General features: G+C 37.7%; 2 protein-coding genes and 1 long non-coding RNA gene across 3 annotated transcripts; 2 read left to right on the forward strand and 1 right to left on the reverse strand.

The window, feature by feature from the left end:
• Positions 1–1575: 1575 nt before the first annotated feature.
• LOC121978745 (protein SCARECROW 1-like) lies at positions 1576–1980 on the forward strand. The gene has a single exon (XM_042531045.1). It carries the CDS (start codon positions 1576–1578, stop codon positions 1978–1980), a length of 405 nt encoding a protein of 134 aa, XP_042386979.1.
• A 422-nt stretch (positions 1981–2402) lies between these two features.
• Positions 2403–6433, forward strand: LOC121976973. Its single transcript, XR_006110717.1, has 2 exons — positions 2403–2870; positions 6235–6433. It is a non-coding gene; the product is annotated as an uncharacterized LOC121976973 (long non-coding RNA).
• LOC121976972 (phosphoenolpyruvate carboxykinase (ATP) 1-like) lies at positions 6349–10186 on the reverse strand. The gene is made up of 13 exons (XM_042529422.1): positions 10052–10186; positions 9536–9854; positions 9219–9397; positions 8988–9141; positions 8828–8912; positions 8658–8758; positions 8090–8388; positions 7740–7913; positions 7590–7655; positions 7325–7503; positions 7069–7238; positions 6805–6973; positions 6349–6711 (listed from the first exon to the last, which is right to left on the reverse strand). The coding sequence occupies exons 2-13, from the start codon at positions 9832–9834 to the stop codon at positions 6568–6570; spliced, it is 2019 nt and encodes a 672-aa protein (XP_042385356.1). The 5' UTR covers positions 9835–9854; positions 10052–10186; the 3' UTR covers positions 6349–6567.
• Between the last annotated feature and the right edge of the window lie 7228 nt (positions 10187–17414).

A 17414-nucleotide genomic window follows, 5' to 3' on the forward strand; every position in this document is an offset into this window, starting at 1 on the left:
CGCCTCCGCCAACTCATCCCTTGGCCAACAGTGGAGGAGGTAGGTAAGAATCCCCGGCGCCCCCAACGCTGCGAAGACTCTCCGACAAATTTTATTTTTCTGTCTTTTTTAATTATTGTCGGTTTTTCGTTTATAATAATTCATGTACTTCATTTTGTAACATCCTTTCGAATTATTAGTGATTGCCCAACAAAATCACTCAACGAGTGCGGGCCTTGGAGTAGGAGTCGTCGAAGGCTTCAAACCAAGTAAAAACTACTTGTGTCATTCTTTCTGCTTTTGATTTTTTCGCTGTGTGCTTACCCTACGAAAATTTTAAATCGCTATTCATCCCCCCTCCCCTCTCTAGCAAAACTCATCGATCCAACAGTTACTAGCCATTAGTGTAGGTGATCAAAGTATAGGGAAAGATATGCTCGGGTGCGCTGAATTTTGACTCCCAAATCTTATGTGATAATACCGTATACCTCAACTACCGCATCGCCCGAGGAGACTACTATTCCCACTAAGTCATGAACTTCCTCAAAATTACTTTTAAATTGAATCTGAAGCTTGTGATGATGAGAAATAGAAGCAAACGCTGTACTGGGAATCGTAATCCTTGGAAACTCCAGATATCAGCTGTTGCATTGTGTTCTGTAATCTCCTTATTCATGGAGTCTATTATTCATTGAGTTTCTAGATTGATCAGTTGTACATCGTTTGTATCACGTCTACAATAATTTGTTCATGTATGATTTTTAGTCGCCCTTCGGCAATGATACATTGGCAGGACGCTTTTTAAATTTCTCAGATATATCAGAATTGAATCTTAATTTGGATGAGTTAATAAATAAATTTTTTTAATTGATAGTTGATTTAAAAATATTAAGCTGATTAATCATCCATTACAAATTTATTTTGATTTATCGATGAAAATTTTTTCTAGAATCGGATCGATTACCTTAGAATTAATTGGCTATTTTAATTGTTGTGCATGTATCAACTTAATTGGATGATTCTTTGTTCATTCGAATATAATTACAAGAAAAAAATTGATAAATTAGGTAATATCAAATTTGAGATGATGATTCTGATCCTATAAAAATTCTCATCGGCTGCTCAGATGAATAAGGATGAACGAACCTAAACCCTGCATCACGCATAGAATATCATTGCAAGAGAATCTTATTTTCATTGTTCAATGAATATTAGAAAGTTCTTCTTGGGAAATCGAAGCCGTTGACCATCTCAAATAAAGAAATAGACAAATTTATTACTTGACGCGAAAAAAGTTCTCGATATCCTCGCCTTCACCTTGCACAAGATCCCAACGCTATCTCCACGTGCTCACCCGCCCATCGCGTGAACATGGCGGGTCCCCGTTCGTCCTTCTCTGCGTGACCCGCCGAATCCTGTCCAATACAGGCAACAGACTCAGAACTTGAAATCGGAGTGTGATGTTATCCCACCGTCCATTTTGCATTCTCATGCAAGCGACCTGCATGGCACGTGATAACACTCCGACGAAACAGAGTCTACAAGTAGAGCCAAGAACGACGCACCCTGCGTTCACTGGGGATCTCTCGCTCTCTCATGGAAACACCACGGTTCCGTTCTCTCGTCCTCGTCGTTCCCCTCCTCTCCGCCGCCGACCATTCCCTCTCCTCGAACCCGCCCTCGCCCTCGCCCTCGCCCTTTTCGGTCGCCGACGGATCATATCTATCCCCTCCCGCCCCTCCTCCGGAGACGCCGCCCTCCCCTGCTCCCACACCGCCGTCAGCCGGCGTCGAGGAGCAGGACATGCGTTCCGAGGCGAGGGAAGAGCCCAACGAGAGCGGAGGCGGAGGAGGGATGATCGCCGGGGAAAAAGCGGCGACGGCGCTGGGGGTGATCATTGGAGCGGCGTTGCTGGCGGCGGCGGCTGTCGTGTACAAGAAGCGGCGAGAGAACACCCGGCGGGGGCAATACGGCTACGCAGCACGAGAACAGATGCTTTGAGATTGGCGGAAAGTCGATGATGATAATCGCACGGATGCTTCCTGATATCATATTGCTAATTCATTTTTTTTCCAGTTTATTCTGCTATATTTTTATTGGAGTTAATATTATTTCGAGTTATTGATTATAAAATATTTTGAGTATAAATCGATTTAACTTTAATTGATTTAACCCGAAATAATTTTCTTACCGAAAAAGACACCCCTAATTTTTGTTTTTATTAAAATAATATTCCATTAAAAAATAAATAAATAAAACAGCATTCTATGATATTTTTCATCTTATTCCATCCAGAGCTATTTTTAAATTCGTTCGAAAATATCTTTAAAAGAAATAATAAATACAGTTTAAAGAATAAATAAAAGAAAAATACCAACTTCCCTTTCTGCCCTGTATATAAGTCTGAATACAGATTTGTCGTGCTTGACTGCGGCCGCTCGATCGGCAGGTACTCCACCGGCCGCAATCTTGGGGCTCTTTGATCTGTGTCCGGGATTGATCGGCGAACTCTTCGCGGAGTCGAAGCTTCGAGCGCCTTTCCTTCGATATTAGCAACAGTAAGCGGCGATGGCTGTGCCCGATTTTGCAAGATCAGCTGCGTTGCTTTTCCGAGAGTCTTCATTGACGCTGAGGAGTCTGGCGGGATCGCCTCTCTGGTCGTGCCGTCGGTCGGCGCGCCCGAGATTATTCGGATCCCCATCTTTCTGCCTCCTGCAAGATCCCTGTTGAAGTGGATTGGGGCACCGACGGCAAGTACTCAATGAAAAGAAGTCGTCATTGGCCTCCGGCGACGGTCACCGATTGGGCACGAGGAGCGAGTGCGTGGCGGAGCACTTTGGTCGAGCAGCCACGGCACACGACGGTGACCCGGACTCAGAAATTAGACTCAGGTAAGGATGCGCCACATCCACACTGCAGTGCTCGACTCTCCCTAATAAAAATTTAATTTAATTTTTTAATTAAATATTAAATTGATAATAACATATAATATACACCTTTGATCTTACCAAAAGACAGAAAAGATATGTTTTTGACTTAAGGTATTTATAAAATTTTTTGTTAATCCTAAATAGAGGATAAAAAAAAACTTATGACAATGTATATTTTTTATATAAAAAAAATTATAAAAAATTATTTATAAATTTTAAAATTCTTTTTAGTATGAAAAAAATGGCATTAAGATAATTTTATTTTGAGCTTCATCAAAATTAGTTATATATATATATATATATATATATATATGGGTGACGAGCTTTGAATGGAGGCGTCCACATGCGTCATCTATGCACGTTGCCCAAGTGCGTCGCCCACGCACATCGCCCAGGATATATTTTGATATGCTGCATATCTTTACCTGCGAACTAGTCCGGACTAGACTCGGGACGCTTGGAATGAATCTAGGCACCTGCACTCATTTAGTAATTTTTTTATTTTATTTTGAGATATATTATATGTATTTAGGATTCAAAATTTTAAGATTTAGGAGTTTGGTTATAACGGGTTTAGTCAATAAGATTTTTCTTATAGGATTCATACTTCCCTCTTGGGTTATAATAGTATTCAAGATTAAAAATTTTATATGCTCACAGGGTATATTATATGTATTTAGGGTTGAGGATTTTAAAATTTAGAGGTTAGGTTATAATGGGTTTAAATTAATAAAATTTTCCTCTATGGTTCAAGTTTGTTTCTTGGATTATAGCGTTCAAGATAAATAACTTTAGTTGCTCACGGGGTATAATATATGCACTTAGGATGTTTAAAGAAATTTTTTATTTTTAAAAATTTTAAAAAATAGAGTCAGGGCGCCTGGATTTAATCTAGGCGCTCCGGCCAAAATTTTTTAAAAAAAGGAATCGCGGATTGTTCTACAAGGAACGATATATATATATATACCCTGCACAACAATGAGCTACACTTAATGTAGATACTTTGACGTGACTAAAATTGATTTTTTTTTTTCTTCTCTTATATGTATGAAATTCTCGTCTCTCTCCTGCATGTAAGTCTCTCTCGTGTATGTATGGTGGTGCTAATTTTTGCAAACCAACACCAAAGTGGAGCTGATATTTAAAGACCAGTTCCAACGTGCTGGTCTTTAAAGACCAACACCAGTACGTTGGTGCTGATTTGTACAAACCAGCACCACTATTGGTGCTAGTTTACGCAAACCAACACCAACGATGATTTGTGCAAATCACCACCAACCAACAATGGTTTGGTTAGCACCACTATTGGTGCTGGTCTTTCAAGATTAACACTAGAGTTGATGCTCGTATTTAAAGACCAGTACCAACCTGGTGTTGGTTTAAAACCAGCACTGGTTCTAGTTTGAAACAAGTGTTGGTGCTGGTTTGTAGAAACCCGTGCTAGTAATGGTTTGTAGAAAATAGCACTACCTTAATACTGGTTTGTACAAACCAATACCACCTTGCATGTAGGAGAGAAAAAAAGAGTTGCTTGCCTACAGGAGAGATAAGAGAATTACAGAGAGAGAAATAAAAAATTAGTTTTGGCCACATCAAAGCATCTATGTTGGATGTCATCCATCGTTGTGCAGGGTTAGTTGTGTATATATATATATATATATATATATATATATGTATATATATATATATATATATATAATTGAGATCTGGAATGCAAGTGAGTTGGTCTAGAGGTTGGCTAGAAAGACATCTTGAATAGGAAATGCCTATGAGCACACGAAGAAGGGGAGCAAGAAGAAAATCGAGGTCAGGTGGTTCCTAGCGCAGTCACTCCGACGCTCGAGTTAATACAAGAGAGGAGAAAATGACAAATGACTAATGGAGTGTTGAGTTTGTGTGGATGAAAAACATACATGTGCCTACAGGGAGGGAGGTTTTATAATATTTTGTAATTCCTGCATTAATTAGATGTTATATTTACAATAAAGATTATGTCATGGTAGTAAAAAGTGGAATCTGCCACCCCAGCAGCTCCATATGGTCGGCCTCACGACCATCTGTGAGGAGGTAAATCGGGAAGATGTAGTTGGCCAGTGCGGAGGAGGGCTTTTTTTCCTTGACTTTGTAGAGATTCGAACTTTTACCCTATGGTAGCAACTCTGCTCCGCATTAGCCAACTCAACCTTGCTACCATAAGGCAAGGGTTCGAATCTCGACAAAGTCGAGGGAAAAAAAACCTCCTCCGCACTGGCCAACTACAGTTTCTCGATTTACCTTCTCATAGATGGTCGTGGGGTCGATCGTGTGGAGCCGCTGGGGTAGCGAATTCCACCTTTTACTACCATGACATATTCTTTATTATAAATATAACATCTAATTAATGTGGAGATTACAAAATGTTATAAAACCTCCCTCCTTGCAGGCGCAGGTATGTTTTTCATCTACACAAATTCAACACTCCATTACTCATTTGTAATATGTCATGTGGCAAAAGGCGAAATCGCTCGCCCCCAGCGCCCCCACCGCACCCGACCCAAGGTCATCACGAGGGAGGTAAATCACAGCATCCTGAGCGAGCATGTGGCAGGTGGGGTGAGTTGCACAGGGACCGGGGATTTACGCCCCGACTACCCTGAGTTTCGACCCCGCGACCTCATGTGGCAAGCATCCCACCACATACCAACTCGAATGACCTGTGGGGTCTCATTTGTAATATGTCATGTTCCATATGTCAGAGGGTTAATGTTGCCTATATCTTGTATTGTGTAAATATTGTGGGAATCACACTTTGTCACTCATACTATTTCACATATTTGGATAATCTACGTGTTCTGACAATCCACATGTTCTGACAATCCATAAGGGGTGGTCGGCTCTGGTAGGTCAGCTCGGTCGGGAAGACTAATAGGTTAATCTTGAAAGACTAGTTGGTCGGCTCTGGTGTGTCGGCCTTGGGAGATTGGTCAGCCCGTTGTAGCAGGTCGACCTTGAAAGATTGATCGACTCTAGCAGATCAACCTTGGGAGATTGGTCGGTTGACCCTAACCGGTCAACTGAATCGAAAATATATATATATATATATATATTTCTGCATCTCCTTCTTCGACTAGTACTCTGCTTTTTAAGGTTTGTTTCTTCTTCTCTGTTTTTTTTTTTTCAAGTCATTGCTTTTTCATATATATTAAATCATAAGCTGCTGAGGCTGCTTCTTCTTCTTCAGTGTTCTTTTTCTTCTGTGTATTTCTTTTCTGAAGTTATTCTTCTTTTTATTCTCTGTACTTCTAAGTTTCTTTGTTTCCTGGCATATGTGCAACAATTCTCAAAGATGGCATTTGGTTTTCCAATCACACAAAGAAAGCACAAGCTATCCGATCACAAAATGCATGTTTGATCCACCAATCTACATGTGTTAATGGTCGGCGAACAGCTACAACTCAAGTGGAGCAAATAAACTCAAGATCATATTTCATTATGCTCTGGATGGCTTGTAGTAACATGAGATAAGATCACATAGTCCAGAAGGGTAAAAGAGAAGGGAAAAACACACGACTGACTACCATTAAGTATGTTCTACATAACTGAGGTCATCTAAGCTTTAACTCTTCCACACAAACTACCTCTTTATTTATCTAATTTCCTTCATTTTTTTCACCATGGCTCAGAAGTTTGGCCCTGCAGCAAGGATTTCCTCAGTCAGCTTGCCATCCTGACCAATCTTATAGTTGGCAAACACCTCAAAGTTCTTCCTGAAAAGGCCGGCCAACTTGAGCAAAGTCACCTCGTAGTCTTCCTTCTCTGCCCACTACAAACCAAAGGAAACAGATGAAGAATGCAAGGCACAAACATATGGTTGTTCAGCATGAGATATCTCTTGAGCTACTGGTTTGGTACTTACAGTGTTAATTGGATCAAGAATCTCAGAAGGCACACCTTCGATCTCAGTAGGTATTTCCAAACCAAACACTTCGGTCTTTTTGTAGTTTGCATTCAGAAGGCTTCCTGAGTGTATGGCATCGATAATCTTCCTTGTGTATCCCAGCTTAATGCGCTTTCCGACACCATACCTGAAATGATGCGATCAAAATGAATTGCTAAGGTTATGTTTCTTCTCCTATTTAAGGTTTTAGCTATCAGATATCATTTGATTGTGAGCGTTTACCTTCCGCCAAACCAACCGGTGTTCACAAGCCATCCTGTGGCACCATGCTTCTGCATTTTTTCGGCCAGCATAGCTGCATACTTAGTAGGGTGAAGCATGATGAACGCCGCCCCAAAGCAAGCAGAGAACGTCGCCTGAGGCTCCTTAACACCTTCCTCCGTGCCAGCCACCTAATTTTTATTTTAAGATTGGTGAACATCCTTTAACATATTGATTAAGCAGCAACTATAGAGTAGTAAAGCAGTGGACTATGCACCAGAGCAGTGTAACCGCTGATGAAGTGATACATTGTTTGCGGTAAAGTAAGTTTGCTAACTGGTGGAAGCACGCCGAAAGCATCACACGCCAAGAGGATGACATTCTTCGGGTGCGGACCGACACACGGTATCTTCGCATTAGGAATATACTCAATTGGATATGAAGCTCGAGTGTTCTCTGCAACATCAACAATTCCATTGAACCAGATTCCCTTTCACACAATACCAATTCACTCAAGAAGTTTGTTTCATCTAGTTAATCACCTGTGACAGAGTTATCAGAGTAGTCTACTTCCCTAGTGTGTTCATCGAACACGATGTTTTCCAACACTGCAAGAAATTTGCAAACATTAGGACAAAAAAATATGAATGATTCCAGTTCAAAGTGCATGTTGAGTTTGATAGGGCACTTGCCGGTTCCAAATTTGATGGCATTCCAAATGTCAGGTTCCTTCTCCTTTGATAGGCCGATACATTTTGCATAGCAACCTCCTTCAATGTTTGAAATACCATTTTCACTCCAGCAGTGCTCATCATCACCGATAAGAAGCCTGTTATGGTCTGTAGACAGAGTAGTTTTCCCTGTGCCTAAAACAACAAAGCAAAAGTCATAAGAACAAAGAAGCCATATGGCGAAAACACTACAGTGTAACATAATTCTACACATTTACACATGAAATGCTTCTAGTTAAGTTGCAAAGGGCAGTATAGTAACCAAGCAATGGGCAGGTGATGCGCCAGAATCTCGTCCGACCAACACTTACCTGATAGTCCAAAGAAGAGGGCAACATCACCATCTTTGCCCATATTGCTGCCAGAGTGCAGGGAGAGAATGTTTCTTTTAGGCATTAGATAGTGCATCACACCGAACAAACCCTTCTTCATCTCCCCGGCATACTGTGTGCCAAGGATGACCATTTCTTTCCTATCAAGATTAAGATCAATGCTGGTGGAGGTAGTCATGTAGTGTGTGTATCGATTACATGGAAACTGGCCAGCATTGTAAATTGTGAAGTCCGGAGTACCGAAATCCTCCAGTTCTTCAGGCGTAGGACGGATGCACCTGCGATCCATCCAATTATTTCATGCAAAAGAGAGTTTTTCTTCTTCTAGTTTACATGTTTTCCCTTGGCATTAAGGAGAGAAAGAGGAGCTAGTTAGCTCGCTAACACTAATATATGCATATGTATGATCCAGCCTGCTACTAACACAACTATGATTCACTACTAGAGATCAACAGAACCAATGCAAAGATGACTTATCTGGATAACTGTCGAACTGTAGAATTGAAGAGCATCTTTAGCATTCTTATTACTAGTATTTTTCACTTACATGTTGTGCATGAACAGGGAATGATAGGCCCTTGCAGAGACAATTCGAACTTTGATTTGATGCTCCGGATCCCAGTTGAGGAATTGGTCATTCACAAATACCTTGTATCATTCAAATGGCATATTAGGATCTATGAGGAATTGCATCAAACACTTGATGTGCATGTGTACCTTATCCAAAGAGTTGAGGTAATCGACAGCCCTCTCCCTGTTCACCAGGAAGGTGTGCTCATCCATCTCAATGTTCGGCGAGCCTCTGTGTGAATAGTGCACATACATTTTGAGAAGGAACCATCAATGGAAGGATCATGAATTAGTTGTGTGGACTTACTTTCCCCACCAAAGCTCATCGGCAGTGGTTTCATCCTTGACGACGCGCTTGTCCCTCGGCGAACGGCCAGTCTTCGCGCCGGACAAGGTAGCCAAGGCTCCGGTCGATGTTATGAATGATCCATGTTCATGTTTTATGGCTTGCTCGTAGAGTTCTACAAGGATTTCGTGATTCTTTCAATGAGAATGAAATGTGATGTTTGAGTGATGAAGAGGAGAAGAGAGCAGATACCGGCCGGGGAGAGGTTGTAGAGGACATGGGTAAACTTGAGGGCGCTGTCGCTGACGCTGATGGTCGGCGTCAAGTAGTGGTGGTGCTCGGCGGCGACCTTGGTCGCCTCCGCCTTCCTGGCCGGATCGCCCCTCACCACCTTCGGCCCTGTCTCCCTCGTCAGCGACGCCAACGAATCACTGCGCACAGCACGATTTCATTACAAGAAACGCGGGAGAAAGATTGGATTCCACCTTCTTCTTCTCAAAAATTGTTTCCTTTTGGGTTTAGAAAAATCGATTGAGAAAGAGATGTTTGTTTGGAGATTAAATATTGACCTGATAGATTGGAGCTGGAGCTTCTGGCGCTCCTCCTCTGAGATGGTGGCGAAGGCAGCGTTGCCCTGCTGCGCGCCGTCCTTGATGGGGGTGGTCGGCGCCGACCGCTTCTTCTGCAGGGAGTGCAGTTCGTCGATCGTCTTCGCCTTAACCGGCGGCCCGCTGTCGTCGTGGCAGATCCCGTTCTCCGATTTCTCCCTCCCGTGCGTCTGGATCTTCGGCAGCCCATTGGAGAACGCCGCCGCCGCAGCCTTCTTCATCCCGCCGCTGGAAAAGCTGAACTCGCCGTTCTCCGCCATCACCCTCGATTCTCAACCCGCTGAAAACACAAAAATCGAATTTTTATTCAAAAAAAAATCCGTTCTTTAGATTAATTAATTCTCTGAGACGTTCATGAAGCCGCTGCTAAAAACAAGCAGGAACCATGCTCCCTTCTTCCTCCTCTCCTCAATAATCTCAAGTTGCCATGAACATAAAGAAGAAAGAAAGAAAGTAAGAAAGAAAGAAAACGAGTACCTAAACTAAAGAGCATAACACACAAGCTGAATATTAAATGAGCAGGAGGATCAAGGAAGGGAATGGGGATGGGAAGAAGATGAGCGCTCCCGGAGGCCTTTTAAAGGCTCGGCGCGTTGCCGTCGCCAACCCTGGTTGAAGTGACCGGGGTTGGGTTAACTCCGTGGAACCGTGGATTTGGCTTCACTGTTTTTTTTTCACGGAGCGGATTCTCTCGGCGAACAAAATTGACGGTGATGGAGTGAATTGCGTTTCCTGCTCTGCTCTGGTGTCAGCTGGCTGACTAAATTTATTGGCGGCGTCGCCCGGTAGAACAGTCGCGCGCCGCGTCTGTTTCCTGCTTAATTATTGTCCTTTCGACAAGTTAGCATTTCGGGTATCTAACTTTGAAAATTATCCAAAGCACCATCTAACTTTCTAAAATACTCCTTCCCAATCCCCTCTTTGAAAAATATATATATTAAAAAAAACCTCAAGAAAACTTGAAGACCACGAGCAATCACGATTAACTTTGATTTTAGGTTGATTGTTACATGATCGCTCGAACTTGGATGTGATTTTGTGGTGATTGTGAGCTCCACCGTGAGTTCATGCAATTTTCTTAAGACTTTTTACATTTTATTATTTTTTACAAACAAAAAGATATTTTACAAAATAAATATACTTTTTTGATATATATGGATATATATATACATATATATAAATTAGAGGGGTGTTTTGGATAGTTTTCAAAGTTGAATAAAAGCATGGTAAAGTAAAGTGTCCTTGTCCTTTGGACGTTTCATGGGAATTAAAAAATTGTCCTAAAATTTATCTTCTCCTTTTTTTTTTCTTTTAAATCCTCATGATCCATTTTTTTATATATAAAGGGATCAAGTTTTGACAAATAGTACATGCTTATTAATAGAATTTATAAATATTATACAATATATATTAACATAATTAAATTTTTACAAAAAACATTAATTAAATATAAAAAGTAAAGATACCGATATGTAAATTGATTGACATCACATATTAAATATGAAAAATAACATATATTTAAATTTTTGAACGAGAAATAATACATTTCCATGTTTAGTATGTAATAGACAAAAAGCCTAGTATTTAAGTTACTTATAATATCTTTAAAATGTCATTAGTCAATTTTTGACTTTGTATTAGAGATAGTACTCTCACTTAAACCCTCTAAAATTGTCAATCCTCTAGAACAGTATTTGTGATGCATTTTACATATATTAGGAATGGAGCTACTTATTACAGTAACACCATATGTAAGTATTGTCAGTCGGTGTGAGTAAATTCATCTGATAAAATATATTATTTTTGACTATGTATTAATTATATTATTAGTATTCAATTAAGTCTTATCTAAGTTAGTGTGAAAATTTAGATTTTGAATACAAAATCATGTTAAAATATATTTACTTATCCATTATTAGCAAAGGCTAGTATTTAAGTTATAATATTCTTCAAAAGTCATTAGTCAATTTAATTGTCAATTATATTCTAGTAATCAATTAAATCTTATCTAAATTGAGTGTGAAGAGAAAATAGCATCATGAACCTAAAAACAACCAGATGTATTGTATTTTTTCATTTTTAATATTTAATTAAGTTTTCATTAAAATTTAGTTTAGAGAACTAAAGCAAAAAGAAAAAAAAACAATTACCCTAAGAAGAAATTCATGCTATGGATTCATCAAATTGTTATTATCTTTCTTCAAAAAAATTTATTTGTATAAACTTAGAGTCTCTCATGAACATTATAGTTTATATATAAAAGAAGTCCAATGCACAAAACTCTGGTTCACTCTCAGTAGTACGGGATCTTGGAAAATGATCACACCATATTATATCTATTATATATAGTTTAATCTTGTATTTTGTAAAAAATTATTTTTACAATTTAAACTCGTGATCTCAAGATCACATGATAGTAATTTTATTGTTGTGTCAATGCTCTTTTTCATGAACATTAGTTTAAGTGTAGCAATCTGCTATCCCTTCCTTCTCGATCCACCGATGTCGAACTCTACAAATCTCATCCTTTCAAAGCATATTAATCATTTAAATAATTACTCTTCGATAATGATTTCACTTGAATGATCATTCCAAATAAAATTGTAAATAAATCAAGCATTCGTGAATAAGTTTGGTGTTCGGTTTGGTAAGAGCTTGTTTATGTTCGTTTAATATACATAAGATTAATTAAACAAACAAGCTTGAACAGCTCATTAAGATAAACAAACAAGCTTGAACACATATGTCTTCTGCTCGTTAATGTTCGTGAACACTGTTCGTGAACAACGTTCGTGAACAATGTTCACGAACCATATTTATTAATAAAATTATTTTCAATATGCTAAATAAATAATAAAATAAAATAAAATAAATAAATTTAAATTATCAATCTTAATAACCAATCAAACAATCAAACAAGTTTGAATTAAGAGCTTGATAACATCTAAACGAACCAAACTCAAATCAAGCTCAAGCCAAGCTTGAACCAAACTCAAGTCAAGCTTGAATTGAGAGCTTGATAACATCTAAACGTATCAAGCTCAAGTCAAATTTCAAACAAGCTCAAGCTCATAAAAAATAAACCAAGTCAAGCTTGAACACTCATTTCAAAAGCTTAGTTCATTTTAAGCTCGGTTCGACTCGACTCGGTTATCTTATCAAATAATTTTGAACACCCCAAACCTCAACTCGGCTCAACTTATTTATGACCCTAATTCCAAATGACTAGATCAAAGAAGTGTCGGTGCACAAGAGCATCGGGTGGTCCTAACCTAAACATGGAAGTGCCCGTTGAACCACCACAATGATTGATTCCATCGCTATGAGGCTCCTACCATCTCCCTGCCTATTTACTTTTCCACCCTTGAAAATATTGTAATGCTGAACTAGTCCACCAAATTAAGTCACTAAAAGATTACATGTTTGCTGCAACGTCATCTGTATCTCGATCGACAGCTAAGCAGATCGATCTCCAGGCTTTAATTATTCATTAATTGTATTTTTAATAATTCACGTGCGAAGTCAAATATTCCAGTCGAGGTGGATGTGATTATCGACTAATATCTCAATATTTTATTGATAATAATGAATCATATATACATATATGGCAAAGCCCAAGCACACGAGATGACCATGAATGCTATAATCAACTATATTATTAAATTTCTATATCCATGGGGCGGCTAAAATAGCAGATTTATTAAAAAAATATATTATTAAATTTGGTCCCGGGATACTTTCTTACGGTAGAATAAAAAATCTCATAAATTGATGGTTGGATATGGATTTACTTGTACTTCTAAAATTGTCCTATTAAATACTGATCACAAGAATTAAAAAAAGAAATCTAACATGTGAAATTTATCAAAATATATATAATAGTATGATAAATTTATCAAAACTAATTAAGACTCATATTAACATTTAGTTAATCAACATTGTTTGGAGGGTTTTTATTACCTGAATTTTAATTTCCTTATCTGATAAGGTTTGATAGAAAGGTAAGTACAGTAATGTCATTACAGAAAGACTAGATTATAGCTAGTTAATTTAATTATATATTTATTCTTTTGTTTGGAGGGATATGAGTGTTACATTTATGAGAAAGTAAAATCTCATTAGTCATCCTAATAGTCGAAGAGGATTTGGAGGTTCTTAGGAATTGGAGTAAAGTAAATTAAACCTTTTGGGCTGCTGACTTTTTTTTTTTAACTCATGTTTAGTTATCAACTGACATGCTCATCCAGATTAGTGAATTAAACCTTTGAATCTATTTACTCATTTAGTAGTGAATTGTCCTTTGTTGATGTTTAATGCATATCCATTTTAAAAACTTGAGGAAGTCTATGATAAAAAATTTGAGGAAATCTATGATAAAAATTGATCTCTTGTTTGATTATAGTAAGTTTATTAGATAGTTCTGTAGTTGAATGCATGGGTTATATATTTAGACATAATTTTCATGTCGATGATATGTGTACGGTGCATGTGAGTTAAATGCTATACCCATGCTATGTTTATTGTCTTATAGAACTATTATATGACAAGACGTCCATATCTTTACTACTTGATGTTGTAATTATAGTCATGACTGAAGGAGCTAGGGAATAAAAAAGAGGAATTAATAAGGGAATTTGTTGATGTACAATTGCAAATTAAGAAAATCCGTGAAGAATAGTTGGAACTTTGAAGGTTGGATAACAAGGGAGATTTTGATTAATATCGTTAATCAAAATCCTTAAGATGTCGTCTTGCTATCTTGGTGAATTGGAAAATCTTCAATCCAATTTAATTTAAGGTGGGTTAGGATTTAGATAGACCAACTCATGAGCCTGTCAAAAAATTTTTAAAATAAAATATATACATATATATATCTTTAACATTTTACTCCAAAAAATTTTGTCAATCAAATATATCCAAAAACAGATATTTTAAATATAAATGGATACAAATAAATATTCATATTTGATAAAAAATAATATTATTTTATTTCAAAATTATAACAAAGAAAGATGATAAATTGACATAAAAATTAGTTTATACTTGTTTCTCAACCCGTGGATCAACCCAAGTTCGTCACTGGTGACCCGCGTGAGTCGTGGACCGAAGTGGGTCGGTCCACAGCGGACTTGGAATGATAAAATTCAATCCAATCTACTTAAATTGTTTGACGGGACGGACCAACCTGACGGGCCCAACACAAATTGAAGACTAAGGATTTTAATATTTTTTTAGGAGTGTTTTGGCAAATTTTGGGTTATAATTAGTAACGGAATTAAATTTATGTCACTAAATTTAACTAGCGGTCTCAAATGCATTTACCAACTAAAATTTTATCTTTGTTGCTAAATAACGTCAGCGGCCAAAAAATTATGAACCAAAATTTCGGTCTCTAATCGGTATATTTCTTGCAGTGCAAAGTTTATACACCTGAATTATTAAAATATATAGAGAGAATCATGATATCCTACTTACTCATTTATGGGTAGCCCATGGTCACCAACTTAGGGATGATAATGGGTTAGATTTGGATAGGATTTTATATCCTTCGTACTTATCCCCATCTATTATATCCATCCTTATATACATCTTTATATTTATCGGGTATTTAACTTTCAGCTACATCCCCATATCAGATCAGACATCCATATCTTATCCATCATCCTATTACTATCTATAATTCTATTTTTTTAAAAAAAAATATTTCATTGGAACTTATGATATATATCTCGGATAAGGTATGAGTAAAATTTTACCACATCCATCTCTATAGTCATACCTAAAATTACTCATACATAAAAACTAGATTATTTAATCAAGCCTAAAAATTCCCTCCATACCTTCTTTAATTTGAATCAGATATCAAATTTTTCATTGAATTCAAAGGAAATTGTCATCCCTACACCAACTATTATTTTTTTTAAAAAAAAAAATCTCACCTCCTTTACGTGAGAATTGAAAATCAAATTTGGATAAAAATTCATCTCTAAACCTTAAAACTTTAAACCCTTAATTCTAATTTTTTTTCCCCTAAAATCCTAAATCATAAATCCTAGAAATTTTTATTTTAAAAAAAATACTGAGTCAATTTGTCATATCAACAGATGCCTATGAGTTGTCCATATAATAATGACAGAGCTAGAAAATACATAGCCACCGGGTTGACGAAAAAATGACTTCCTAACCACTTTTTCACTTTTCTACCGAGTCTATCTTCCACTCTTTCTCAAATAATTTTTCTTTTTCCCCTAAACAAGTCGACAGCTCTAAGTCATCCTCGGTATATATATATATATATATATATATATATATATATATATAATTATTATCCTACTGACCTTTTTCTACGAAACCATACGGACAAACTCATGTGACATATCATTCTCATTATTTCTTATCACATCATCCAATTTTTCCTTATTTTCTTTTTCTCTCGTCGCCGCTGAAGCCTCGCGATCCTCCCCTCTCTCTCTCCGCGCCTACTCTCTATCTCGCCACAGCGGATCAAAACTGTGCCCTAGCTCGCCACGAACACGACGGACTCATGGCCACGTGAGCCGCCCTCTCTCGAGGTCCTCCCGGTGCGCCTATACTCGCGACGACAAACTAACAGAGGCGCCGTCGTGCCAGCCTCGCCGCTGGCCACCCGCCCATCGCCCACCGCCACCCACCCCGTCCACCGCCGACTGGATCGCATCCAAAATCCCAGCGACAATCCGGTTGAAATCCGGCCACGATCGCGATCGCTAGCGTGGCAGCCTGATCACGTAGGATTTCGATTGGATTCCGATTGCAATCCATCCGTGAACCGGCCGAGGTCTGACAGTGATCGGATTCCAGCCGCGATCGCATTGGATTTCAGCCGTGATCAAGCCAGATCGCGGCTAGAATCCGGTGCGATCAAGCTAGATTGCGGCCGCTCATTCCGACCCAAAGTCTCAAACTATAACATGGTGGAGACGATGAATCCAGGAAAAAAATCACAACTAATTATGAGTATATCATAGTTACAATCTGACTGTAATTAAAAATACATCATCCCTTGATCCATTTTTTATAAAGGAAGAAATCTTATTCCCATATATATATATATATATATATGCACTTGATATCCTGCGCGCCCACATAGTGCACGACTGTGCGCGCACAGGATTCAACTGGTTTTAGTTTTCTTTTTTATTTGTTTTTAATTTTTAATTATTAGTTTTAAATTTTTGAATTAAAAAAATAATTAAAATATTTTTTAAAAATTTTATTTTTAGGGTTCAGGCTTTGGGTTATAGTATCAAAGATATTTTTTTTAGATTTTACCTCTAGGGTTTAGACTTTGGGTTATAGTATCAAAACTATTTAGGGTTCAGGCTTTGAGTTATAGTATCAAAGTCATTTTTTTTTAGATTTTATCGCTAGGGTTCAGACTTTGGGTTATAGTATCAAAACTATTTTATTTTTTAGATTTTACCTCTGGAGTTCAGATTTCCCAATTAAATTATAGCGTTTGGTTTTTAAAAAAAATAAAATAAAATTAATTTAAGTATTTTATTGAGTATTGTAATATGTTGAGGAGATATTAATTATTAAAAATTTATATAGAGAAATACTAATTTTTTTAATTTAAAATATTAAAAAATAAAAAAAAATTAAAAAAACAAAGCTTGATCTGCGCAAGAGATCAAGACTATATATATATCCGAGCCGCTTTCACGTGAAGGGAACGTGATTGAATTGCATTAAAGCTGATCCATTCACGTTATTGACCAACACCTCTTCATAAACCTTCTCAATCAATTATTTCATACCATGCAAAATTATATCAAATAAATCAAAGTTCCAGCAACAA

The sequence above is a fragment of the Zingiber officinale genome, chromosome 4B (genome assembly GCF_018446385.1).
Source record: "Zingiber officinale cultivar Zhangliang chromosome 4B, Zo_v1.1, whole genome shotgun sequence".
Lineage (NCBI taxonomy): Eukaryota > Viridiplantae > Streptophyta > Magnoliopsida > Zingiberales > Zingiberaceae > Zingiber > Zingiber officinale.

Coding starts and splice junctions, on each gene's coding strand:
- LOC121978745 (XM_042531045.1), top strand. CDS start 1,576: ATGGAAACACCACGGTTCCGTTCTCTCGTCCTCGTCGTTCCCCTCCTC.
- LOC121976972 (XM_042529422.1), bottom strand. CDS start 9,834: ATGGCGGAGAACGGCGAGTTCAGCTTTTCCAGCGGCGGGATGAAGAAG. Junction 9,398..9,535: donor CTCCAGCTCCAATCTATCAG/GTCAATATTTAA, acceptor TGCTGTGCGCAG/TGATTCGTTGGCGTCGCTGA. Junction 8,913..8,987: donor GATGAGCTTTGGTGGGGAAA/GTAAGTCCACAC, acceptor CTATTCACACAG/AGGCTCGCCGAACATTGAGA.